The 27397-nt window shown below is 42.4% G+C and overlaps 2 protein-coding genes across 4 annotated transcripts in view; one reads left to right on the top strand and one right to left on the bottom strand.

The window, feature by feature from the left end:
• Positions 1–27397, top strand: part of gtf2f2a (general transcription factor IIF, polypeptide 2a) — a 206009-nt gene that overhangs the window by 150000 nt on the left and 28612 nt on the right. For both annotated transcript variants that reach the window (XM_038802690.1, XM_038802689.1), the window contains 2 exons: positions 16352–16433; positions 25087–25186. In XM_038802690.1, the coding sequence (XP_038658618.1) occupies positions 16352–16433; positions 25087–25186 (182 nt within the window). The remainder of the gene's footprint in view (positions 1–16351; positions 16434–25086; positions 25187–27397) is intronic.
• Positions 4790–21870, bottom strand: kctd4 (potassium channel tetramerization domain containing 4). 2 transcript variants are annotated; one of them, XM_038802693.1, is made up of 3 exons: positions 21704–21870; positions 11113–11348; positions 4790–5980 (listed from the first exon to the last, which is right to left on the bottom strand). In XM_038802693.1, the coding sequence occupies exon 3, from the start codon at positions 5913–5915 to the stop codon at positions 5145–5147; it is 771 nt and encodes a 256-aa protein (XP_038658621.1). In that variant the 5' UTR covers positions 5916–5980; positions 11113–11348; positions 21704–21870; the 3' UTR covers positions 4790–5144. The 2 variants fall into 2 exon arrangements, with proteins under 2 accessions (XP_038658621.1, XP_038658622.1); XM_038802694.1 differs by lacking the exon at positions 11113–11348 and having other exon boundaries at positions 4790–5981; positions 21706–21843.

Below are 27397 nucleotides of genomic sequence, written 5' to 3'. Positions count from 1 at the left end.
CCTTTATGTTTCCTTGAGAGTGGCCAGTCGACCATGGGTAAGCCCATTCATGGGCTCCATGTTCTTGCTCATCATTGATGCTCACTCCACGTGGTTGGACATACACAAAGTGAAGTCCACAACCTTGTCAGCAATTTAAAATTGTGACAGATATTCGCCACTCATGGGTTGCTTGAGGCGCTGGTCGAAGATAATGGGCTGCTTTTACTATGGATGAATTCCAACATCTCATGCAGACCAATGACATTCAACGTATTTGGACCGTTCCTTACCATTCTGCTTCAAATGGACTGGCTGAATGAGCCGTCCAAACATTCAAAGCCACCATGAAGAAACGGTCATCAGCCTCTACAAACCAGACTGGTCCACTTCTTGCTCACCTATAGAACAACACCGCACATCACCACAGGTGTTACACCAGCTGTGTTGCTAATGGGCAGATGTATTAGAACGTCGGATCTGATATTTCAAAATGTGGCAGGGCAGGGTGAAGGTAAAACAGAACGCACAGAAAAAACATCGCAACACTAGAAGAGTTGGCAGAACATTTGAGGTGGGCGACTTGGTGCATGTAAATAATTTTGGTGATGTTCTAAATTGGATCCCCGGAATGGTCGTGGCCAGAACAGGTTCAGTGTCGTATGAGATAGATGTGCAAGGAAAAAAGGGTAAAGAAACACTTGGGCCATTTGAGAAGGAGAGAATTGCACACAAAATCAGTTGGGCAGCCCATCCCTAGCAAGCCTAACAGTGATATTGCTACAAACAAAAGTATTACTGCAGCAAGCTATCCCAAGGAAGAGCCCAGTAATGTTCCCAGGTGGAACTGGGGCAACTATCTGCACGGACATACCTTCGCAAGTCAAGAATCAACCCACTGAGGATCAAACCAAAATGAGCTCTACTGCGGGACCAGCCACTAGTGGATCACGGAACTCTCAAAGAATCAGTTAGTCCTCAGATTGGCTTACCTTATATGGGACTGCGTTGAGATCCATTTATTGTATAATATTGTAAATAGTTCCCGTTTTGTTGTAATGTGTTAATTAGGAACTTATGGGGAAAGGATGTGATATAATTCCCCTTTAAGGGGGTGAATTCTCAGAGGAACATAGGAATAGGAGTAGGCCGTTCAGCCCCTCGAGCCTGCCTCACCATTCAAGGAGACCATGGCTGATCTGTGGCCCAACTCCATGTACCTGCCTTTGGCCCATATCCCTTAATATCTTTGCTAAACAAAAATCTATCTCAGATTTACAATTAACAAATGTAATAACTTCAACTTTGAGTTTCTGGGAGAAAGGTCTGAACCTCTACCACCCTTTACATGAAGAGGTACTTCCCAACATCTCTCCTGAATGGTCTGGCCCTAATTTTTAGACTATGTCCCCTGATTTTAGAATCTCTAACCAGTGGAAATAGTTTATCTTTATTTACTGCTTTTCTTTTTTTTTAGGAAATATTTTATTGAGGCATTTATAATTTTAACATTTTAACATTCTAAACAACAGAGCAGTCCAGCACATGCAAAAACACCACAATAACATATCCAACTTCCCCCTGCCCTAATTCCCAGCTACCCATATGTTAGATTCCCTGCCCTTATTCTTCACTGCCATGCCTCCCCACCCTCCTGCTGACGGTCAGTTTTCGTTAAAGAAGTCGATGAACGGCTGCCATCTCTGAGCGAACCCCTGTAATGAACCCCTTAAGGCAAACATAATCTTCTCTAGCCTAAGAAACCCTTCCATGTCACCGACCCACACCCCCGACGTAGGAGGCACTGAGTCCGTCCATCCCATTAAAATCCGTCTCCGGGCCACCAGCGAGGCAAAGGCCAAAACATCCCCCCCCCCCCCCCCTCACCCCCGGGCTCCAAATCCTCCGACACTCCAAATATTGCCACCTCTGGACTCGGAGTCACCCTCCCTTCCGGGACCTCTGGCGTGACATCTGAGAATCCCTGCCAAAATCCCCTCTGCATCGGAAAAGCCGGACTTCCCCCGCACCACCTACATCTGTCCTCCACCTCCTCAAAAAACCTACTCTCCGGCCCACAGTCATATGAGCCCTGTGGACCACCTTGAACTGGATCAGGCTGAGCTTGGCACACAACGAGGATGCATTGACTCTCCTCAAGGCCTTCTCCCATAGCTGACTTCCAGCTCACCTCCCAACTCTTCCTCCCACTTCCTCTTCACCTCCTCGATTGGGACCCTTTCCCACTCCATCAGTTTCTTATATATTTCCGATACCTTCCCCTCCCTAATCACTGTTCTAGACATCACCTTCTCCTGTAGTTCCCTTAGAGGGAGGCGAGGGAAGCTTGGAACTTGCTTACGGACAAAATCCCGTACCTGCAGGTAACCAAATCCGTTCCCACCAGGTAACTCAAACTCCTCCTCTAGCTCCTCCAATCTCGGGAAATCCTCCTCCAATGAAGACATTACCAAATCTCTCAAGCCCTGCCTGCAGCCATCTCCCAAAGCCTCCATCCACCCCCCCCCCCCCCCCCCCCCCCCCCCCCCCGAGTGAACCAGTGATTGTCGCAGATCGGTGACCATACCAACGCCCCCTCCAGTCTCATGTGTTGCCTCCATTGCCACCACACTCTCAGGGCTGCCACTATCACTGCACTTGTGGCAGAGGTGTCGTTAACAGAGCCTTTAGACTCATGCCCTTGCATGATGCCGCCTCCACTCACTCCAACACTGACCCCTCCCCCACTAACCATTTCCTAATCATCGAAATATTGGCCGCCCAGTAATAGTTAATAAAGTTCAAAAGGGCCAAGCCCTCCTCACCGTGCCCCTAATCAAGAAGGAACTTCTTCACCATCGGGGCTATCTTGGCCCATATAAAACCCTAGATCGCCACGTTCATCTCCCTAAAAAATGCCTTGGGGATGAAGATTGGGAGACACTGAAACACAAACAGAAATCTCGGGAGGACTGTCATCTTCACAGTCTGTACCCTCCCCGCCAATGACAGCGGGAGCATGTCCCACGTACGGAAGTCCCCTTCCATTTGCTCAATCATCCTGCCCAAATTTCGTTATGAAGCTGATTATCTACCATTTTTTTCTGTGAATATCTTGAACACTTTGATCAGATCATCCCTTAACCTTCTAAATTCTAGTGAAATTCATGTGACCTGTAGGGCCAGTCTGGTTTTACTGTTAGGAGTTTGGAGTCAGGGAGTATGGTAGCCTTTATCACTGTATATATTTATTTGCCTTAATAAAACGTTTATTCATTAACCTACTTGGTGGCCGCCAGCCTTTCAAGATCCTACAAATTACATTTGGCAATATGGCCTCATGTTTGCAATTAATAATTCATAACTAGGTTATAATTTATCATATTTCCTACCAGAAAATCTCATTACCAGGGCCAAAAGAACAAAAGATAAAACCATTAAATATAAATTATTTTTCTGTCTTTAGTATTGTATATATCTAAGCTATTCTCTCCCATCCATCATCTCCCCAGTAAGAAGACATACGGAAAACTTACTGCTGACGTATCACCAATGCTGTTCTGTCATAAATTATTGGGAAATTCATAAAAATGGATTCTTCTGATATGTTTTTCTTCCTTAAGTTGAATGATCTGATCTGTGCTAGATACTTCCCCACAGTAACATGACTGAGATTTGTCATTCCATGTTAAAGATCCACTTCAGGTGGCTGGTTTAGCACACTGGGCTAAATTGCTGGCTTTTAAAGCAGACCAAGGCAGGCCAGCAGCACGGTTCAATTCCCGTGCCAGCCTCCCTGAGCAGGCGGCGGAATGTGGCGACTAGGGGCTTTTCACAGTAACTTCATTGAAGCCTACTCGTGACAATAAGCGATTTTCATTTCAGATGATTGATGCTCTCCTCATTCTGTGGCACCTTCTATAAAATATGTTTTTATTTGAGTCATTTGAAATCATTCCAGAGTAACAGGATATGGTTTGGTAATCATTTGAATTTGCAAATGCAGCATAAAAATGTCAGTCAATTTGAAACAAACCATTTGAAAACGAGTTTACACAAATGATTTGTGATCATTTAATAGTTCCCGAAATTAGCAATTTGGGAGTGAATTCAGCTTCATGCCAATAGAAGGAATTTGAATGCATGAATGATGAGTGGATCATGTCAATTAAATAGCAACATTTTGATGCACACATTTAAATTTGCTTGTTTTTGTTTTAGATTCTGAGTGTAATCTTTTCTGTAGAGATTTTTTATTTACAACAGAGGGATCAGCCTATTGTGCCTATGCCAGCTCATTGTGGCTATGTTGGAGCAATCCAGAACTAATTTCACTGTCTCTGTCTATAGTCTGAAACAAATGAAAGTGTTTTGCATTTCAGGTGTTTTATCAGGCATTGTTACTCAGAACCCTGTAGGATAGTGCTGTAATAGTTCTTGGACTTATTAGTATGGTATTAACTTGCATCACAAAAATATCTTTAATAATAGAATACATTTCTTTTTTTAAATAAATTTAGAGTACTCAATTCATTTTTTCTAATTAAGGGGCAATTTAGTGTGTTCAATCCACCTACCCTGCACGTCTTTGGGTTGTGGGGGGTGAAACCCACGCAAACACGGGAAGAATGTGCAAACTCCACACGGACAGTGACCCAGAGACGGGATCGAACCTGGGACCTCGGCACCGTGAGACTGCAGTGCTACCCTGCTGCCCTTAGGATACATTTCTTGAGAATTTCAATGCTAGAGAAAGAAGGAAACTGATATTAAGGAAATTGCTATACATATTTCAAGATTGAAACTATGGAACAGTTTTTAAATGGTTTTATTTTTCCTATACAGAATATTACAGTAATACACAAGGATCTAAATAACTTATTCATTGTAGATTCCTAATTAGCAAAGCAAGTTGATTACAAATGGAATTGATATGATGAACCAGATGCTTATAGGCAGATTGAAGGATTATAATGTAATCAGGTGATTTAAATTCTCTTTATGATTTAGTGGTGCATAGCACATTATATCATTACATTAATCAACAAGCAGCCAATTTTACCGTCTCATCATAGTGGTACCTTAGTTGCAAAAGAGTCCTTTGTACCTCAAGTGTTAATTTTTGTGGTGTGCAGCACGCTTCTGCATTACTTGTTAAACAGCATTTACTTAAGAAAATGAAGTGCATCACTGTGAACAATCGACCCCTTGCAACTGTCTAAGTTGGTCAGTAACTTGAAGTCGCTCTTTAAAGCCATCATGACAGTCTCAAACTTTAGGGTCTCCAGAGTGCATATAAAGGTGTTGTCTTCCTTCAGAACAAGCCGTGCACCACTTTCTGACTTAATGAAGTACTTAAACTGGATGGCACATGATGACACCACAAATTCCTCAGGAAACCCATCTAGACGACTTTTTGACACCTGAACAATGCGTGACTTGATCCTTGTTATGAAATCTGAAGAATTGCAGTAGATTCTGAGGCCGTGAGAACGGTCGTGGCTGTCGGTGAGTTCCAGGAATGTGGCTTCCGAACCCTCCCGCACAGTCACAGACTTGGTTTTCAGAGCATCTGTCAGAGGTTTTATTTGGTAGAATTCTGCCTCCCGTGCCAAAAGTTGAATCTCTCGAAATCCTTCTGGTAAAAGAAGCTCACCGTTTCGTAGGAAGTTAAGAACATGCCTGAATAGTGAGCCATCACGATCTATGAAGCAATTCCCATCAGCATCAACAGTACTCTGAATTTTGCCATTTACCAAAGCTTCAGGTAAGGAATCAGCATACTTGGTTAAAGTGCGTCTCTGCGTTGTATAGAGGTGTCCACCAACATTAATGGTGATCACAGCCGTTTTGCAGTTCTTGCCTTTTTGCAAACCTTCTGAAATGTTGCATTTTCCATCACAGTTGGTTTCCTTTTTATTAAGCTTCCCTTCCATTCCACAAGCCTTGATGTTAAATTAGGTTGTGCTGGGTCGCATTTGCTGCTTGTACAGAAGATTACCTGTATGCAGGAGAGTAGAAATAATGAAACAGCAATGTTGCCAGAATTCCATAAAATGTCATCGCTATTTCACTGTAAATAGAATTTCAACTTAGCATGAAGTGAATTTGCAGCAATATAATTTGTTCCCAAAGTTTGTTCTTGCTCTCTCAAGTGGAGTTGCCACCACTTGGTAAATTAAAGCTGAATGACATTGAGTTTTTTTAAACATAGACATGAAGTTTTACCAGAATTGTATATGCTTGGAAGATGTTCCGCATATATTCTGTCATGAGATTTTCTCTCCACAGGGAAGGAATTAATCATAGAATCAGCAGTGCAGAAGGAGGCCATTCGGCAGACTTGATGGGCTTTGGAAAGAGCACCCCACTTAAACCCACACCTCCACCCCATTCCTGTAATCCCACCTAATCTTTTGGACATTAAGAGGCAATTTGTCATGGCCAATCCACCTAGCCTGCACATCTTCGGACTGTGGGAGGAAACCAGAGCACCCAGAGGAAATACACGCAGACACGGAGAAAACGAGCAGACTCCACACAGACAGTCACCCAAGCCAGGAATTGAACCTGGTCCCTGGCGCTGTGAAGCAACAGTGCTAACCACTGTGCTACCGTGCCGCCCACTGATGTTGATACAGATGTTATTTGTGTGCACGAGCCACTGACCTGTATTTTTTATATGCATTGGTTGCTGGCTATGTGATTTCCCAATAGCTTGGGCTAAAAAAAAATGAGCTAATCTCATTCACTAATGCAAACAAATGGTTTTAAAACCATTCACTTATGAAGCAACAATTTTGTTTTCATGGAACGTGTCCGATGCTTCTACTTGTGCCTGAAAAATTAAATTGTTAGATACTGCAGCTTTAACATGAATTATTTGTCCATCAGTTTCCACAAGTTATGGGAAGAATCTAACTGAGTTCATATGCATAAGTTGAAAACTCATTTGTCCATTTGGTTTCAAATGAGAAAATATATATTTTGCAACAGTCATTCCATTTAATTTTTCTGGTCTACATAAGTTAGAAGGATTTAAATAGTTAATTGAATTGGAAGAGTTTTGGAGAGTTCCTGTGATTGTGACTTCCATTTATTTAGCATAGTTAGTTAAAATTAGACTGTCAATTTCAAAGGATCCTGTAAAAGTGGTAGCTTTTGTTCTAAAATGATTGGCAACAATTAACTACCCTCAGTTCACAAAGTTGTAGACGGTTAAATATTTTGATCCAAATATTTCTGAAATGTTTGTATCATAGAAGTTACTTTCTTCTATTCTATTCTTGTTTAAAAGCTTTGCTTGCAGAATTTTCTCTAATGCCTGCAAACTGGATTACTGAGTAATTTGTTTTTTTTCAAAGAACTTCAATCAATTTGAGATGTTACTTAACTCGTTCTAAACGGATCCTGACATCTTGCTGCCTCTAAGTGCTTCAAAATTGTGTCTGCTAACTGATCGATAATTCTCTTGCTCATGCTTTGTTTTTTCATTGGCTGTTGCAAACAACATTTTCCAAAGGTCCAATACCCCCAGAATTTAAGGGACTCACCCCTTATTTTAATATTTTCATGAATGAGCGTGCTGATACACATCACGGATTATGAACCAACAGTGTTCGAGGGTTAACCTGATTCCAAGGCCAGAATCTTCAGGGATTAGTGGAGACTGCACAGCTCAGTAAAAGTGGTACCTTTGGAAGTGCCTCCCCCCCAACAGATCCTATTTTTGCCATTCGGGGAAAGGGGTTGGGATGTGATTCTCACTTATGGTCAACCCAAACCCATAAACTAATTTGAATGCAAGGCAGAGTTCAAACAGACTCCATTTATTGCTGGTATGATGCATGTTTCCCCACAGTATGTAACTTAATATAATAATCTTTATTGTCACAAGTAGACTTACATTAACACTGAAATGAAGTTACTGGAAAAGCCCCTAGTCGCCACATTCTGGTGCCTGTTCGGGTACACGGAGGGAGAATTCAGAATGTCCAAATTACCTAACAGTGCATCTTTCAGGACTTGTGGGAGGAAACCGGAGTACCTGGAGGAAACCCACGTAGATACAGGGAGAACGTGCAGACTCCGCACAGACAGTGACCCAAGCAGGAATCGGACCTGGGACCCTGGTGCTATGAAGCAACAGTGCTAACCACTGTGCTACTGTGCCAGCCTTACTATTTTTAAGAGTAGACATGAATGTGTGTAAAAGGTGGATACGGTCTGTGGAACTGTTAATTTATTAAAATTCCCATCTCTTTGAATTTTGAGGGGGAAACCAGCCTGCTGTGTGTCTCAGTTGAAAAGAATGGATGCTTGTAAATTCAACAGTTGTTTATTGACATAAACCTGAAGGGTATCATTTTGGCATTCGTACAGCTTCCAAACATCAGTTTGCAGGGTGGGTGGGTGGTGGCAGCAGAGTGACTAAGTTTATGTTTTGATTGATAGCTCCAAGAGGTTATTAAGGGATTCACAGTCTTTGATGCAAATGAATGAATGCAAATGATAAGGGGTTAAGTATTGAATGGGCTATTATCAATAACAGTTTTTATTTTCTGTAGTGAAGTGAAGTCTGTAATAGGTACTTTATTTTACCGTAGCATGGCCCCCAAGGTCAGTCCACGGTACATACTGAGTTAGCATGAAGAGTGTAAGGGAAAAGGATGGTAGGTATGGGACATAGTTTGATAGATGTTAGCATAGGAGCTGTTAAAGGGCCATTGAGATGAGTGAGAGGTCCTGGGTTAGGATAAGTTGTCAAAGGAGCCACAAGACACCAGGAGAATGTATGAGGGGAGGGGGGGGGATCATTGGTTGACTTGAATTGACATTAAGCTAGCATGGTGGCACTTTGTGACCATAGAGAATAAGTGAAGGGACGTAGGTTAGCATGGACAGTATGAGGGTCCATGGGAGAGTGGCATATGTTTGCATGGAGGATATGGGGGAGCCCTGGGGTGGATAGAGGGCTATAGTTTAGCATGGGAGGTATGAAGGGCCATAGGGGCTGGGTGGGAGGAGACACAAGTTGGCATGGATGGAAAGAGGGCGGCCGTTTGGGTCTGTTTTCCTTGAGGAGAGTGATAAGCCGGTAATCTTCCCAACTCTGCCCACCCGCCTTGGGAGTGAAAAGCTGGACCTACTTATTTCTCTGGACAAGTTGGAAGGGAGCACTGGAAACGCCTAGTGATGACTGTTGTACCACTATTCTATGAATGTGTAATATTAGCTGATATCCGAAACACCGGGGATAGAAGCACAGAGGCATGAATTTTAATGGACAGGAATGCACAAACAAAAATCCCAACCCACAGGCCAAATGGCGACGGGTGACCGGCTTTAAAGTAACTATTTATGTTGAAGCAGTGAACCGAGATTAAACCAAACATTTACCACCTGACATGGTTATTAAGGGTTTGAGATGTACAGGTGTTAACCACAAATGTGTGATGTATTTCACTGCAGATAGGAAAAATTTGTTGCAAATAGTTATCTGTAAAGACGATCTTGAACAACTTTTGTGGATATCCTATTTTAATCCAATTTCTTGTTGGAATGCTTTAGTCTTGATAAGTCTTGATTTTGGAACTGTTTGGAAAAGTAGGAGTTCAAATATGGTTTGTTTAGTCAATAGCAGTCTTGATGGTTTGGAGTAGTTGTCTAATCCAGCAGTTGCTCAATAATGTAAGTTAGGGAAGGATGGTCTGTGTTACAACATGCAGGATGTTAGCTGGAAGGTAGACAATGGTTTCTGGAAAAAGAAGCAGAAAGATGAAAGATGTGCCCAATAAATCTGGACTAGCAAATTACAGAGAAAAATAGAGTTGCTTTGTTGTGGCAGATAACTGTAGTGTTTTGTTCCATTCTAAGAATATTGGGATTGCTAACAATGCCAGATGTTACTGCTTGTTTCCATTGAGAGGGTGCTGGCGAACTGCCTTCTTGAATCACTGAATCCATGTGGTGAAGATACTCCTACAGTAATAGTTGGTTAGGGAGTTCCATGATTTTGACCCAGCATCTGTGTACGAATGGTGATATTGATATCTAAATTCCAGATCTAGAGAATATCACAGACTGGTTACAGTGCAGAAGGAACCCATCCGGCCCATCATGTCTGCACAGGCGGGAGCGGCATGTGGTGCAGTGGATAGCACTGGGACTGCGGCGCTGGGGACCCAGGTTCGAATCCCAGCCCTGGGTCACTGTCCGTGTGGAGTTTGCACATTCTCCCCATGTCTGCGTGAGTTTCACCCCCACAACCCAAAGATGTGCTGGTTAGGTGGATTGTACACACTAAATTGGCCCTTAATTGGAAAAAAAAATAATTGGGTACTCTAAATTTATTTTTTAAAATGTCTGCACAGGCTCTCCCAATGAGCAATTGACCTGGTGTCATTCTCCCACCTTCGTCCCGTAATCCTGCACAGTCTTTTCAGATAACCATCAAACTCCCTCTTGAATACACAGTCTCTTGTTTATTCTCAGCATTTTCTAAAGTTTAAAAATTTCTGCAAAATTATTTCTGGCAACAAATGGAATATAAAATGAATTACCAGAGTTTACTTAATGCAGTGAAAATATTGTTTGATCTTGTTTCAGTGGCAGAGAGAGAGGATTTCCTTAATACGGGTGTAGCATTTGGGGCTTTTTTCTTTACAAAAGAGAAGACTTTGAGGTGACCTGATCGAGGTCTTTAAAATTATGGCAGAGTTGGATAGGATAAATGTAAAAATAATGTTACAGCTTGTGGAAGGAACCAAAACTAAGAAACATAAATGCAAGGTAGTTACGAACAAATCCAATGGAAAATTGAGGAGAAACGTAGGCCATTCAGCCTCCCAAGACAGCCTTCCCATTTGAATCTGATCTTCAGCCTTAACATATTTTCCCACTTAGAGAGCAGAGGATAGAATCTGTTACCACAGAAAATAGTTGAAGTAATCAACTTTTAAGTTTTCAAAAGCAAACTAGGCATCAAAAAAAAGAATAATGTGCTGAAAAGCTGGAATGCGTTAGATAAAGGGGAAGAGACTCCTGTATAAACATCAGCATAAACTAGTTGGGTGGAATGTCCTTTTTCTTTAGGTATATATTCTATATGTTCAAGTCAGAACAGTGTGTCACCTGAAGGGGAATCTGGAGGTGATGGTGTTTCCATGCACCTTCTGCTCTTGTCCTTCAATGTGGTGGAGTGTGTTGGTCTGGAAGGTGCTGTTGAAGAAGCTTTGGCAAGTCTCTGGAATACATCCTGTGGCTAGTACACACAGCATGATGCACCAACGGTGGAGGGAATAGATATTTAAGGTGTTGGTTGAATAGCGATCAAGCAGATGAATTCAAAATCTCATAACACTGGAGTGCTGGAAAAAAATAAATGTGATAATTCTGAAAGCTCAGGGTAAAATAATATGGCATTATCTTCTAGGGATTCTATGTGATGCTTAGAAAAATCACAATAGAGTGAGATAACACAGTTCAGTTTCCTGGACTGGGACAATTTGATCAATTAGGTACAGTAGCAAAGTGCTTATGTTAATGGAATCCAGAGACCTGGATTCATGGTCCGGGCACATGGGTTTAAATCTCAACACAACCCAAGGGAAATTTAAATTCAGTTAATTAAATAAATTGGAAGTAAAAAGATGGCATCAGTAATCCTTGAAATGCCTACCGTGCATAAGGAGCCATTCGGTCCATCGACTCTCCGAAAGAGCACCCTACCCTGACCTACTTCCCTGCCCTATCTCCGTTACCCCACCTAACTAAGGGGTATGCAACTGAGCATCAATTAAGGCCCAATCCACCTAACCGGCAAACCTGAAGGCTGTGGTAGGAAACCAGAGCACCCAAAGAAAACCCACGTAGAAACGGGGAGAACGTAATGGTGATATTGAAACTACTGGATTATTGTGAAAACAAATCTGGCTTATTGCTATCCTTCAGAGGACGAAATCCACTTTCCTTGACTGACTTGTATGTGATTCAAGCCCAGAGAGATGAGGTTAACTATTAACCAGCCTCTGAATTGCCTGGCAAGCTAGTTTAATGCACCAAACTGCTATAATAAAGCAGAAGGAAAAAAGCAACAAATCATTTGACTTCGACCGAGGAATCAGACTTGATTTCACCAGAGGTACACCATGCCCAGTCAATCCCACAAAGTCCTTAGGAACAACTGGGGACTTTAACCTAAATGGGGAGAGCTATTCTAGCTAGTCAGCAACAACAACCAGACATATTCATATTCAGTGAATCATACCTGTCAGCCAACATTTTAGACGGGCAATGTCCTGTTCCATTGGCAACACAGATCCAGCAGAGGTGGGAGCACAATGTATCAGGTCAATTATGGGCAAGTAATTCCTATTGAATACCACCTATTGCCTTCACTCAGCTGATAAACAGTGCTCCTCCATGTTGAACACTTTGGAAGAAGCACGGAGCATAACAGAAATTATTCTAATTGAGAGACCTAATTGTCTATTATTATTACCACCAGGAGTGTCTTGACAGCACCACTACTGACTAAGCTGGTTGAGTTCTGAAGGTCAAAACTGCCAGACTGGGCCTGTAAGCAGACCGTGAGGAAACCAACAAAAGGAAAGGACCTACTTGACCCCCATCCTCACCAGATTAGTTATTGCAGATGCATCTGGCCAGGATAGTATTGGTGGAAGTAACCATCACACAATCCTTGCAGAGATGAAATCCCAACTACATACTACTACCTCCATTGTGTTGTGTGACACTACCATCATGTTAAATGAACTCGGGGGCATAGCCTCAAATTAAGGGGGTGCACATTTAGGGCTGAATTGAGGAGGAACGTCTTCACCCAAAGAGTTGTGAATCTGTGGAATTCCCTGCCCAATGAAGCAGTAGAGGCTACCTCGTTGAATGCATTTAAGGCAAAGATAAATAGATTTTTGAACAGTAAAGAGAATTAAGGGTTTATGGTGAGCGGGTGGGTAAGTGGATCCGAGTCCACAAAATGACCAGCCATGATTTTATTGAATGGCTAAGCAGGCTCGAGGGGCCATATGGCCTACTCCTGTCCTTGTTCTTGTGTTCCTATGTAAATAGGAGAAATTCAGAACATATCTACAACTCAACTGAGCATCAATGAAGCGCTGCGGGAGAATTATATTGAACTACAATCTGTGAACTTATGGCCCGGCTTTTACCTCAGTCAACCAATACCATCAAGCTAGGGAATCAACCCTGAAGTGTACCAGAACAAGTCAGGAGGATCACCGGTTATATTTAAGACTGAGGTACCAATTTGGTCATGTGCAGCAAATGACTATATGCTATAGACAGCTAAGCAATCCTGAAAACTAATGAGGACAGTACTGCATCACAGTGGCAGGGACCTGGATTCAATCCCGGTCTTGGGTGACTGCCTGTGTGGAGTTTACACGTTCTCCCTGTGTCTGCGTTGGTCCGGGTGCTCTGGTTTCTTCCCATAGTCCAAAGATGTGCAGGTTAGCTGGGGTTTCGGGGATAGGGCGGGGTAGTGGGCCTGGGTAGGGTGCTCTTTCAGAGGACGGTGCAGACCCGATGGACTGAATGGCCTCCATCTGCACTGAAGGGATTTTATGGAATGAATCAGACCAAAGCCCTTCAGTCCCGCCACATCCAATCATGAATGCTGGTGGACAATTAAACAACTAGCTGAACAGCGCTATCCTCACTGATTGCAGAGGCAGTATTTGAATGTAGGAGACAAAGCTAAAGCATTTACAAATGCCTTAAGCCCGAAGTACCAAATAGTGATCTCTTCAGCCTCCTCCCAAGATCCCCACCATCACGGATGCCGATCTTTGGCCAATTTCATTCAATCAATGTGATGACAAGAAATAGCTGCACACAGTAACGGTTATATGGAAGTTGACAACAGCCTGGCTGCAATATTGCTCCAGGCTTTTGCTCCAGAACTAGCCACATCTCTTGCCTACTGTTCCTTTCCAGCTACAACATTGGCATCTACCCGATACTGTGAAAAATTACGAGCTACACCCTTTGCACATAAACCAGGACACATCCAAACTAGATAATTACTGCTCTATCATTCCACACTCGCTCATCAGCAAAGTGATGTGTGGTATTGTCGATAATACAACCTTGGGTTAAACATGAATGAGAGAGCTGATTCTAGAGATGAGTTAAGAGTGACTGTCCTTGATATCAAGACAACATTTGCCAGAATGTAGCATCAAGAAACCTGAGCTGAGGTAATCAAGGAAATCTCTCCAAGAATTGGAGTTATACCTAGCACAAAGGAAGATAATTGTGAATGGAGGCCAATCATCTCAACCCTAGGACATCGCTGTGCAAATTTCTCAGGGCAGTAACCTAACATTCAAGAAGCTCAACACCATCCAGGTGCAAAGCAACTAGTTTGATCAGGGTCCATTCACCACCTTCAACCCACATATTCTTCATCACCAGCACACCATGATGGCAGTGTATCTACAAGATGCACCCCAAACAACTCACTAAACTTTCTTCAGCACCACCTCCCAAACTGACAATCTCTTGCCATGAGAAGGACAATGGCAGCAGGCGCTGAGAACACCACCAGCTGCAAATTCTCCTCCATCCTGATTTGGAACTATACTGCTTTTCCTTCACTTTTGCTGGGTCAAAATCCTTGAACTGCCTACCAAACAGCACTATGGATGTACCTAAACCTCATGCACCGCAATAGTTCAAGAAGGTGGCTTCAACACAGCTTTGTCAAGCTCTCTTGTTCATTGTCTAATGACATTGTTGGGGTGTCTGTGGGGGGGAATATCTGGCCAGAACAAAATTATTATAATCTTTATTGTCACAAATAGGCTTACATTAACACTGCAATGAAGTTACTGTGAAAATCCCCTAGTCACCACACTCCGGCGCCTGTTCGGGTACACTGAGGGAGAATTCAGAATGTCCAATTCACTTAACAAGGATGTATTTCGGGACTTTTGTTGGAGGAAACCGGAGCACCCGGAGGAAACCCAGACAGACATGGGGGGAACGTGCAAACTCCACACAGACAGTGACCCGAGCCGGGAATTGAACCCAGGTCCCTTGGACTGTGAAGCAACAGTGTTAACCACTGTGCTACTGTGCATATGGATGTGATGCTCGTACAGTTGAATAGACTGCCCGCACCTGATATGAATGTTCATAAGCATTTGCTTTATGGTATCAGAGATTACCTGTGCAAGTGAACCCAAGCCAAGGGTTTACTCTTCAACAGAGATGGGGGGAAGCATTGGGAGGTGAGATGGAGAAAGTGTGGATTAAATTTTAAAAATCAATAAAGGAACAGGTTTCAGTCTACTTTTTAAATGCAGTGGTAATAATTTTTACAGTGCTGCTTCGAGATATCTCATTCAAAGACATTACCAGGAGACAGAGGAGCTTCTCCCCTGGCTTTTTCCATTTCTACATTTGATTATTTTTTGCTTTCAGCCTTTGAAGAACCAGTGTAATTGGCTTTCTTGCTAATGTTTACTTGTGGGTATTTCTGAAGAAAACTGAGAATTTGGTTAAATTTGTATTATGGATTAAAGTCTATATATTTTTTCAGCTCCAGGATCTTTGATTTTTGTAAATTTGTTTCTCGCATTTTGTAAAGTGTCAAAGAAAATCAGTATTCAAAGGTTCTTTGGAGACGATTGGCTTACAGCTGTTCATGTTTATTTAGTAGCTATTTGAATTAATGTTGTGATATTTAATGCCTGGTTACAGAGTATTTTTATATTATTGTGATATTGCATTTGAAGACAGGAAAATAAAAGTCTTGCTGTTTTGTAGCCTATCAACTGTAATAAATCAGTATTTTTTTAAGAGAGAGGGAATCTTGTTCGCAGCTCCCCTTTTGTTCTGTGCATATCCCCAGTATCTATTCTACTAATTGTTACTCGTCACTGTGTTCATAATCTGGTTGAAATTTCCATTTGATAAACATTCTGTTCTAGTGTAAAGGAAATCCACTTTAAAGTCTCTATCTGCATTGTCCAGATGGAGAAGACATATTCAGCAATTCTCCAGTTCGCTTTGAGCCAGGCAGGCACACAACACTGGCTGCTCCCTTGTAATACAGTACCAAGTTAGATTTAAGTCACCCAAACCCAGCCCATCCTATTGCCATAATATCGGATTAAAGGAATGGTGGATAATTGTTTCCCATCATCTTAATGCTTCTGATTTTGAAAAGGAGCTTTAGTTAAACAAAGCAATGTTGATTGACACGTCCTGGAGGTCATCTTGCATCTGAGAAGTTTTGATGTTCTGAATTTTTAGCAATGTTCTCCAGTGCCGTGTGTGAATCTGAAATGCTCATTTTGATTTTCCTTTCTTCCACCCCAAGAGAAACTAACCTTTGAAGGAGTTGTGGTTCAGCGTGCAGAATGTAGACCAGCTGTCAATGAATCTTACATGAGGTTAAAAAGGTCAGTAGTAACTTTGGAAGCAAAGTAACATTCCGTTTATATTCACTGTTTGACACCCTGTGGTCTCCAGTCCATTAAGTGGTTCTGACTTGATGCTTGTGCCGTGAAATTCCAAACTAAGTTACCTTCTGTGTATCTGCATTCGCCTTTCACCAAAATACTGTGCTGTACTACTCATGGCTCCCTATTTTTATAGAAAAAAAGAGTTTTCTCCCTGAGACTTTCCAGAAGGCATTATGTGACTATTAAGCGGTGATTCTTCAATGTTAACTATTTGGAAACTGTCACTGACTCCCTTTCTTCGCGAATGCTTACAAGACAATTTGCCAAAAAACGGAAAGGCTGACGCCACACATGAAGAAAACATCATGGGAGTTGACTTGGTCACACCAGTGATCCACCTGAGTAACATGGCAACATCTTTAGCATTGGTTGAATTGAAAAGCTAACTTTTTGGGCACAGTTTTCAGCTGATCGGATGGTATTTGTTGATTGTGTGGGTCCCAGCTCCAGGATAACATGTTTGTTACTGGTAGGTTGAGTGTTCTAACTTTCGAACAAATTAAATGCAGAAAAGTTCAAATTACCTGGAATAATGTGACGAGATTGAAAAGGCAGAATGGAAACCAAGTAAATGCAAGGGAATAGGGGAATACTGGAAGCGCAAAATTTTATTTTATTATGGTGTCAACCTTCCACTGGATGATGTTTGTACTCCGATGTCTCTGTTGTGAGGTGGAATTTGATGGTCTTGTCAGGAGGAAGGTTAAAACAGCTTTGAAAGTTATCCTTTAATTGCTCAAAGTGTCATTGGGTTAGTAGTCTATGAAAAGCAGCAGCATTGCACAGGTGTGTATGCCTGTTTAGACATTCCTGTCCACTAACTGCAAATTTAAACTCAATATTTTTAAGGAGGATGGCTGTTTTAAAAATCAGAAATTATTAAAGTTAATGATGTTTCGCTGCACAACGTTAAGATGCAGGTATGTCTCTGTAATGACATTGGCTGTGAAGTGAAGAAGGTGAGGGAGAGATGAGGGTGCTGAGCAGAGGCAAGGGACGCAATGATGAGAAAAGGAATGCTGAATTACACAGGCTGGATTTTTTGTGTAATTTTTGGCTGTCATGCTGGAAGCCTAGGGGAGAAAACCTGTCGTCTTGGCACCGCTGGGATTTAAAAGTGTGAAGAAAATCAACTAGGTGAAAGATATTCAAATTCATTTTCAAAATTTGTGACTCCACATGCTGCTTCTGAGCATCATCAGATGGTTCTGTCCTTCACTTCCAAGCTATTTATTATTTATGTAAAAACATCAAAAGTATGCTGAACAAAGCTTCCATCAACATTTTACTACCGTACCTCACCTGGACTGAGCCATACAGATAAAGTCGCAATGGTTAAAGTGGACTGGAATATGCCCATCGGGCGCTCCTGGTTTAAGAGATTTTGGGTAATTGCATATAAATAGGACTGTCGCAAATTCACCCTCTGCTTTCTCGTGATACTCGAATAAAGAATCTGTGCATGTTAATGTTCAGCCTTTGTTTTATCATTGTGATTCTTTCCAACCCTTGAATTCTTCCCACAAGGGTCATCTGTGCATCACTCCTCTCTAAAGCCATTGATGGCATGGTGGGTTTAATTACTCAATACCACTATTAACGTGTCAAAATCATGGGCAGCATGGTGGCACAGTGGTTAGCATTGCTGCCTCACGGCGCCGAGGTCCCAGATTCGATCCCGGCTCTGGGTCACTGTCCATGTGGAGTTTGCACGTTCTCCTCGTGTTTGCGTGGGTTTCGCCCCCACAACCCAAATATGTGCAGGGTAGGTGGATTGGCCACACTAAATTGCCCATTAATTGGAAAAAATGAATTGGATACTCTAAATTTTTTTTAAAACTTTTCAAAATCATAATGCCAGGAAATGAAAAGGACTACATGTAGGAAAAATGGTATGTACTGCACAGGGCTTTGGTGAGATCACCTCTGGAGTAATGTGTACAGTTTTTACTTCTGTACCCGAGGAAGATTATGCTTTCTGTAGGAAGGGTAAAACAGTTTGCTAGATTCTTCCTTGGGATGAGTCAGTTTATCTATCGAGGTTAAGTAAAATGAGCCTATTTATTCTCTGGTGTTCAGAAAAATGAGATGGGATCTCGTTAAAGCATATATGATTGGGATGATCGGGAGGATTAAACAGGGTTACTGTGCTGAAGCTGTCTCTTCTGGTTGAAGTTGAGAATTTTTGGGGGGAGAGGGATTCTCTCAGGATGAGAGCTCTCCCAATTCAGGCTGAAATTAAGAGAGAGTTCCTCAGTCAGAAGGTTGTGAATCTTTGGAATTCTTAGTCATTGAATATTCAAGACGCAGATAATAGATCTTTTGAGCTTTAAGGGCAGCATGGTAGCACAAGTGGATAGCACTGCAGCTTCACAGTGCCAGGGTCCCAGGCTCGATTCCCCGCTGGATCACTGTCTGTGCGGAGTCTGCACGTTCTCCCCGTGTCTACGTGGGTTTCCTCTGGGTGCTCCGATTTCCTCCCACAGTCCAAAGACGTGCAGGTTAGGTGGATTGGCCATGAAAAATTGCCCTTAGTGACCAAAAAGGTTAGGAGGGGTTATTGGGTTACGGGGATAGGATGGAAGTGAGGGCTTAAGTGGGTCGGTGCAGACTCGATGGGCCGAGTGGCCTCCTGCACTGTATGTTCTATGGGAATCCCGAGATACGGAGAAAGTGCAGAAAAGTGAAGTTGAAGTCCACGATTAGCCGTGGTCTTATTGAATAGTGTAGCAGCTCCAACGGACCATATAGCCTACTCCTGCTGCTATTTCCAATGCCCTTTGTTGTCTGAGAAGTCAAAATCGATCAGGATGGGGTTAATCCCGGCACTGAGCTACCAATGCAAACACCCTAGTCCGATCGGTCAAATATTGTGCAACAACAGCCATTATTGTTTCCCGAAATCTGGACGACATCCCCTCAGCACTGCGCCCTAAGATGCACATTAACCTCATGAGCTAGCTGACTTCAATCAAGGTTTCAGCTGCGGACCAATGATTGACTAATGCATTGAATTAGGGAAGGAATATATTTTTTTTAAAATCAGCAATGGTTGCTGGACCTTTGCTGGACAATATGCATATATGGACACCATGTCGCATTCAGACAGTCTGCCGATTATTGGAGCAGTGCTACATAAAAAGAATGTTCTCTCAAATGAGGCATTGTACAGCACCAAAATAAATGATTTAACAAAGATGGGAAGAAAACTGGAAGAAATAACCTTATTGTCAAAAAATCTAATATTGAATTTCAGGCGTATGTAGATTTGATTACATAAATTGTCTATTTCTCAGTGAAAGTGCATGACTGTTCTGTTGCATGTTGTTTTTTTGTGGAAATAGTGAAATGCGCCTGGCACAGACAGGCTTGATTGATGAAATTACCCAGATAAAGCATTCAAGTCTCTTTACAAAAGATATCCTTATCCACAACCAACAAACTCCCCAGAGTGCTGACCTTTACAGGCAAAGGTTCCTGAATGTTAATTATTCAGCATTATTAATGTTAATTATTCTATGTTTTTAAAATGCACCCCATAGCTGCCAAATGCTCAATGTTTTTATCATTGCTGTCAGAATTATATGTCGCTTTAATAAAGAGTTGGGTATTTTCCTATTTTGAAAGCACTGTGATGCTTTTCCAATCTCTTCCGAGCTCAGCTGAATCCTGACAGTCCAGGTAAAACATTTATGGAATTAATACACGTTCTGACTAACTCATTTGTAATTCTAAATTCAAGATTGAATACTGGATGGTGGGAATGATCTTTATATTGAGCTTTTACACCCTTGCATCGAATGTAACAGCAGGCAGGCCTGGTTAATAGCTTATTCTTCTTTTCTATTTCTGATTCCAATTGCCTGTAAAATTTAACTGGAATTTCTCTGAAGTGTGGCATTAACTGTTTGTTTCTTTAATGTTGCAGTTTGGTGAAATAACTTTCTCTTTCTCTACTATTCTAAAATAAGCAGAACCACATGTGTCAGACAAGAATCTAGCAGATAATCATTTAGTAATGTGACCCCGACGTTTGCAGTGGAACTGAGGCAGAGATGCCGAATGCTCAAGATGGCTGCAGTTGAAAGGGCTGCTGTCAACATCCAATTCCCTTTAGACAAATACAAGGAATTGCCATTTGGTTTTGAACGCCTGATATTCAGTCCTGACTTTCTGCTGATTTATAAATATCCATGCATATTGTATAGTTTGAATTACTTCGCCAGTGGAGAGAAGTTAGTGAACGAGACGGTTGTTATTGAGCTGCATTAACTACTGGTTAGTGATTCCATCTGTGCTGCAGTGAATTGAGTTCCCTGCCATGGTTGAGCTCAGTAACTCCTCCAAGCGAGTACACACTGCAGCATCAAAACAACAAAAAAAGCACAAGGCAAGAAATAAAGGATGCTGACATTAATAACTCACTTTTTAAAGAAGTGATACCGGTGGTGACAGTGGCTCTCTTGAAGCATGTCATAAAAATAAAGATGTGATCATGCACCGACGAGCCACATTTATAGAACAGAATCTATCAGTCCAAAAACCACTGCATTGTGCAGAGATTTGTAATTTTGGAGATTTAGTAAATGAAGAAAGATTGGATCCCAGTTATGCTCAGCAATTAATAACCGATAGCAGGCCAGATAGGTTAATTGTAAGTCCCCTACTTCTTAAATTTCTAGTAAGCAGCATTGGTTGTGAAATTCAGGAGTGGAGATTGAACGATGCAGTCTTTTCAGAATCTACCTACCTCTATTTCTTTCACTTTTACTCACACAGGATAATAGACTTTTCCCTCCAATCTTCTAAATTCAGTGGACTAATTTTTGTTTTGTAAAATGTCACCCTCCAATTTGGGAAAAAATCTCTCATCAGAATGCTTGAATCATGAAAAATGTTACTGTGCCAACTTCAATCTACAAGTTGCCCAGCATTTTGAAATAGTTTCCGTTACTTGCCTGCTAACCCTGAGAGAATGAAAAAGGTTATAAAATCAGCCCAACTGTTCGCTATAACTCACTGGTGTCATTGTGCATTAGGTTTGGAGCTCGGTGTTCAAAATACCTCCATGTTAGCATTTTAACAAAAGAAGCAGAATTGTATTGAGACACACTATACCTTTTGAATTTTATTTGATAGACTTTAGTAAAATATTTAGTATGTCAATGACTGGCACAAGAGGCAAAACATATTTTAAATCATCTTACCTTTTGGGAGCAGAGACCACTTCTGTTACAACCGATGGTGGTTTATAGTTTAAGTGGTTGTGCCTTGGCAAGGCAGGGCTGTACAGTGAAGAAAAGGAAATGAAGGCTGAGGAGCTGCTGATTGTTGCAGAAGTGTGGTGGCAGTGTGAGTCAGAGTGTCCAGGAGTTGGGTAACTATAAATTATAACCATGAACCCAAACTACTGAGCACCTACACCAGATCATGACTGAGGGAAATTAAACTCATTATATATTACTCACTCAAAAATTAAAAAAAAAGTGGGAGACTGTAGATGGTATTCAGGAACTGTTCTATTTATCAGCGTGTTCAGTTTAACTCTTAAGTGGTAGGGCTTTAACCACATGATTAAAGAGATTAAATATTAAATTGGGTTCTTACTCAGCCACTTCCCTCCTCTGGCTCCCTCTTTGCTGTGGCTGTAATGTAATCCTTTGGGGGTTTACATGTTCGTACCCCAACCACACCCCCTCCCTTCGTGCAGGCGATGAATCAAGTTTTGCTTATGGTCCCTTGGGTGTGAACTCCTTCAATACATTGCTCTATTAGCTACATTTTGTATGCGTTTGGATAGTGGTTGTGCAAAGGCTGTTTGGCTATGAAAGGCATCACAACCAATCTTAATTTTTACTTGATTTTTCATAGATTTCATAGAATTTACAGTGCAGAAGGAGGCCATTCGTCCCATCGAGTCTGCACTGGCTCTTGGAAAGAGCACCCTACCCAAGCCCCTACTTCCACCCTATCCCCATAACCCAGAAACCCCACCTAACACTAAGGGGCAATTTATCATGGCCAATCCACCTAACCTGCGCATCTTTGGACTGTGGGAGGAAACCGGAGCACCCGGAGGAAACCCACGCACACATGGGGAGAACGTGCAGACTCCACACAGACAGTGACCCAGCGGGGAATCGAACCTGGGACCCTGGCGCTGTGAAGCATTTGTGCTATCCACAATGCTACCGTGATCACCATCATCATTATTTGTGTAAAGACTTCTGGAATTGAATTTTGTTAGACATTGTTTCCGATTGGCGGTGGCACCAGGGGATGGGCTTGTAGCTTTCCCCCACTTCACTGTTCCAACTTCCTCGTCTTGACCATTCCAGGGGGAATGAAGGGAGAGCAGTTTCAAGGGCTAATCAGTCTGTCCTGTTTTGGGCACATCTAAATTTGACAGTGGCTTTGGCAGAAGTCTGAATACCACCATGCACCTCTGACTGCAGTGAGCCACAAAGGATGTACAAGGGGGAATAAGGATAATTCAAAATATGTACACACTGTTGGAATGCATTCAGTCAGTCATTCTCTTTATTTACTATGTCATTTATAAATCAGTACCTCTGATTTATTTTACCAACACATAGAGTATGCTGAAATTTAAAAACAGGTGTTCAAAGCACTGACACGCAAGAATGAGCAGATTAAATTTTAAAGCAGGCTTTTTATCAAGTCCTTTTTTCTCCCCTTCCTCTCCACATTTGTAGTGTAATCCATTGGCACTTTGTTATTTCTTAGCTGAATTATTTCCCTCCCTCCCAATTATATAGACTGGCTTCTTTAGATTTTAGAAGCCTCATTGTTCTTATCAATTTTTAAATGTATTCATGCAGTGTAGGTGCCAATGGCAAGGCCGGTATTTATTGCCCATTTTTGATTGCCTTTATGTAGGCAATGATGAGCAACTTCTTGAACTGCTGCATTCCTTGTGTTGTGGGTATGCTCACAGTGTGGGTGTTCCAGGATTTAAATGGTGGTATATTTGGCCTTGAAAGGGTTGACTGGGTTGGGTGTGCTTTTGTTGTGATCGAAGATTAGGTCAGTGCTAGGTGGCCCATCTATTTTGTTTTATTCTTGTTGGACTTTTTCGTAGCTTGGTACAACTGAATGGCTTGCTAGGCCATTTCAGAGGGAGGTTAATGGTCAGCCACATTTCTGTGGGTTTGATGCCAGCTGCAGGCCAGACCAGATAAGGACAAGAGTTGGCAGGTCATTTACATAAGACTTTGGTTCGGCCACATTTGGAATACTGCGTACAGTTCTGGTCGCCACATTACCAAAAGGATGTGGATGCTTTGGAGAAGGTGCAGAGGAGGTTCACCAGGATGTTGTCTGGTATGGAGGACACTAGCTCTGAAGAGAGGTTGAGTAGATTAGGATTATTTTCATTAGAAAGACAGTGGCTGAGGGGGGGACCTTATTGGGGTCTACAAAATCCTGAGAGGTATAGACAGGATGGATAGCAAGAAGCTTTTTCCCCAGAGTGGGGGACTCAATTACTAGGGGTCACACGTTCAAGGTGAGAGGGGAAAATTTTCAGGGCGATATACGTGGAAAGTTCTTTACGCAGAGGGTGGTGGGGGCCTGGAACGCATTGCCAGCGAAGGTGGTAGAGGTGGGCACGATAGCGTCATTTAAGATGTATCTTGACAGATACATGTATGGGCAAGGAGCAGAGGGATACAGATCCTTAGAAAATAGGCGACAGTTTTAGATTGAGGATCTGGATTGGCGCAGGCTTGGAGGGCCGAAGGGCCTGTTCCTGTGCTGTAAGATTTCTTTGTTCTTTGATGGCAGATTTCCTTCCCTAAAGGAGGCAGGTGAGCGTTTTGACAATCCGATAGTTTCCTTGTCACCATTACAAATACAAGCTTTTTGGGGATCCCATTTTAATTTAATTAACTGAATTTAAGATCTCCAGATTATTAAGCCAATAATGTAATCATTATACTATCATTCTCTTATGTCTCCATGGCCTCACCCCTCCCTGTCATCTCCTCCAACCCACAAACCTCCAAGATCTCTAGGTATCTCCACTTCTCGCCTGTTGTGCATTGTTGATTTTCATCACTCTGTCATTGGGTGGCAATGCCCAAGGGGCTTTTCACAGCAACTTCATTGAAGCCTACTTGTGACAATAAGTGATTATTATTATTATGCCTTCAGCTGCCTAAGTTCTGTAATTCCCTCCATAAACCTCTTGACTTCCTTTTCCCTCAAGACACTCTCTAAAATTTGCTGCATTAGATCTCCTGTCCGAATATCATATTGCATGGTTCAGACTCCGTGTCGTCTGGTAACGTTCCCATGAGATGTCGGCATGTTGTACCATGTTAAAGGAGCTGTGTAAATGCAGGTTAGGCAGCATATGATGAAAGACCATCGACCTGGAACATTAACTCTGTTTCTCTCTCTGCAGATGTTGCCGGACCTGCTGAGTGTTTCTAGTATTTTCTGTATTTATTTGATTTCCAGGATCCACAATGAGATTTTGTTTTATTAATAACCAACTAATGCACTGAATTTATTTTCTCTCGCTCTCATCTCTCCTCTCCCCCCCCCACCTCACCCCCACAACTAGGCAGCAAATTGAAGAATCATCCAAACCATTCCGTCTCTCCCTACAACTGGATAAAGCTGTAACAACAAATTACAAGCCTGTATCAAACCATCAGTACAATGTAAGTCTGATTTGTTTACTAATTGCATTGAAACATGTTATCATCCCATCAATACCAACAAAAACAAATTTACCAGGATTTACGAGCAGGAGACTTTAGTATAGGGGGTTATTAATGAAAACAAGGCTGCTAAAGGGTGTGTATTTATGTGTGCGGAATTGTGCAGTTTAAAACGATGGCACCTTACCAAAGCATGCTATTTTCAATCTCTCAGGTTGTTAAGATTACCTTTGTTGTAATATTAATCTCTTCTGTTATATTTTACTAAACCACCGGTTCACCTGAATTTTAGTAAAAGGCTGTTGTGGTTAAAGGATTAATTATTTATCCTTGTGGAGCGAAGGTTGTCAAAATTGGATTGCTTTGCAGACGATGTTAGGAAAACCTTAAGAGTGGAGACGGGCGGAGAAATGGACATCAAAACATTTTTTCTAGACGGCCTGAGAACAGAATTTTGTTCCCGTCTCTGAAATTTTGTGTTCTCTTTCCCTGAAAGGATGAGATTGTCTGACCTTGTTGGAGCATGCTGTGGAGGACAGAGTGCCCAGCAATCTGCTCACGGTTGAATAGTTTGCCTCCACTTCATTTCACCTTGTCCACCGAGCCAAACTCCACCCAGACTATCTCCTGCCCTCCTCCTAAACTTGTGCCACTCTCTAGTTTCTGTCCTCTTGTTTTGCCCTCTCCAAGCACATCTTGCATGACCGATCCCTGTCCTGCTTCCTTGATCCCTTTCCCACTAAACAGCTCCCCTCGCAAACCTTCCTTTCCTGAAATTGGAACTGGATTCTCCTCCTCCTCAGATTAATGTTTTCCATCCATTGAAAATGATTGTTAACAGTCACTGTGGAAACAGCAAAGCTTTGATCCTTCTATCATTGCAAACTTCTGCCCCACCCTGAATTTCCTACTACCCGTGCTGTCTTTAAACATGCTGTCAGATCAAAATTCAACCTCTTCACAGGCTCCTGTATCACCATCTCTGGGTATGTTCACCAGCACGATAGACCCACCATAAGTGAAGGCATAGTGGTATACAGTGGGGAGGAGGTTGCCTTAGGAGTCCTCAACATTGACTCTGGACCCCATGAAGTCTCATCAGGTCAAACATGGGCAAGAAACTTCCTGCTGATTATCACCTACCATCCTCCAGCAGCTGATGAATCAGTAATCCTCCATGTTGATCACCATTTGGAATAAGCACTTGGTAGCAAAGGCACAGAATGTACTCTCGCTGGGGGCCTCAATGTCCGTCACCAAGAGTGGCTCTTTGAATGTCAAAGGGAGATGGGGAGGCAGTGGTGTAGTGGTATTGTCACTGGACTAGTAATCCAGAGACTCGGTGTTCTCTGGGGACATGGGTTTGAAACCTGCCAGGGCAGATGGTGGAATTTGAATTCAATAGAAATCTGGAATTAAAAGTCCAGTGAAGACCATGAAATCATTGTCGATTGTTGTAAAAACCCATCTGGTTCACTGATGTCCTTTCGGGAAGGAAATCTGTCATCCTTACCTGGTCTGGCCTACATGTGACTCCAGACCCACAGCAATGTGGTTGACTCTTAAATACCCTCAGGGATGGGCAATAAATGCTGGCCTAACCAGCAATGCCCACATCCCATGAACGAATAAAGAAAAAAAAAACAAGCCGGTAGGAATCAGGAGCAACATGCTCCACTGGGTGGAGTCATACTTGGCACAAAGGAAGAGGATTGAAGTTGTTGGAGGCCAGTCTTAGTCCCACGGCATTGCTGCAGGATTCCTCAGGGTAGACCCAGTGGCAGCAGTGTGCACAGTCTACAAGATGCACTGCAGCAACTCACCAAGGCTCCTTCAACAACACCATAAAATGTAGGAGCATAATTAGGCCATTTGGCCCATCGAGTCTGCTCCCGCCATTCAATCATGACTTATATTTTTCTCATCCCCATTTTCTGCCTTCACCCCATAACCCTTGATCCCCTTATTAATCAAGAACCTATCTATCTCTGTCTTAAAGACACTAAGTGATATGGCCTCCACATCCTTCTGTGGCAAAGAGTTCCACAGATTCACCACCCTCTGGCTGAAAAGATTCCTCCTCATCTCAGTTTTACAGGATCGACCCTTCAGTCTGAGGCTGTGGCCCCGGTTCTAGTTTTTCCTCCTAGCGGAAACAACCACCTTCCAAACCTGTGACCACTGCCATCTTGAAGGACAAGGGCACCAGAC

The sequence above is a fragment of the Scyliorhinus canicula genome, chromosome 7 (assembly GCF_902713615.1).
Source record: "Scyliorhinus canicula chromosome 7, sScyCan1.1, whole genome shotgun sequence".
Classification (NCBI taxonomy): domain Eukaryota; kingdom Metazoa; phylum Chordata; class Chondrichthyes; order Carcharhiniformes; family Scyliorhinidae; genus Scyliorhinus; species Scyliorhinus canicula.
The sequence above is the reverse complement of the archived record's forward strand: the minus strand, read 5'-3'. Positions and strand labels throughout refer to the sequence as shown.

Excerpts from the sequence above, each read along its gene's own strand:
- kctd4 (XM_038802693.1), bottom strand. The coding sequence starts at position 5,915 with ATGGAAGGGAAGCTTAATAAAAAGGAAACCAACTGTGATGGAAAATGC.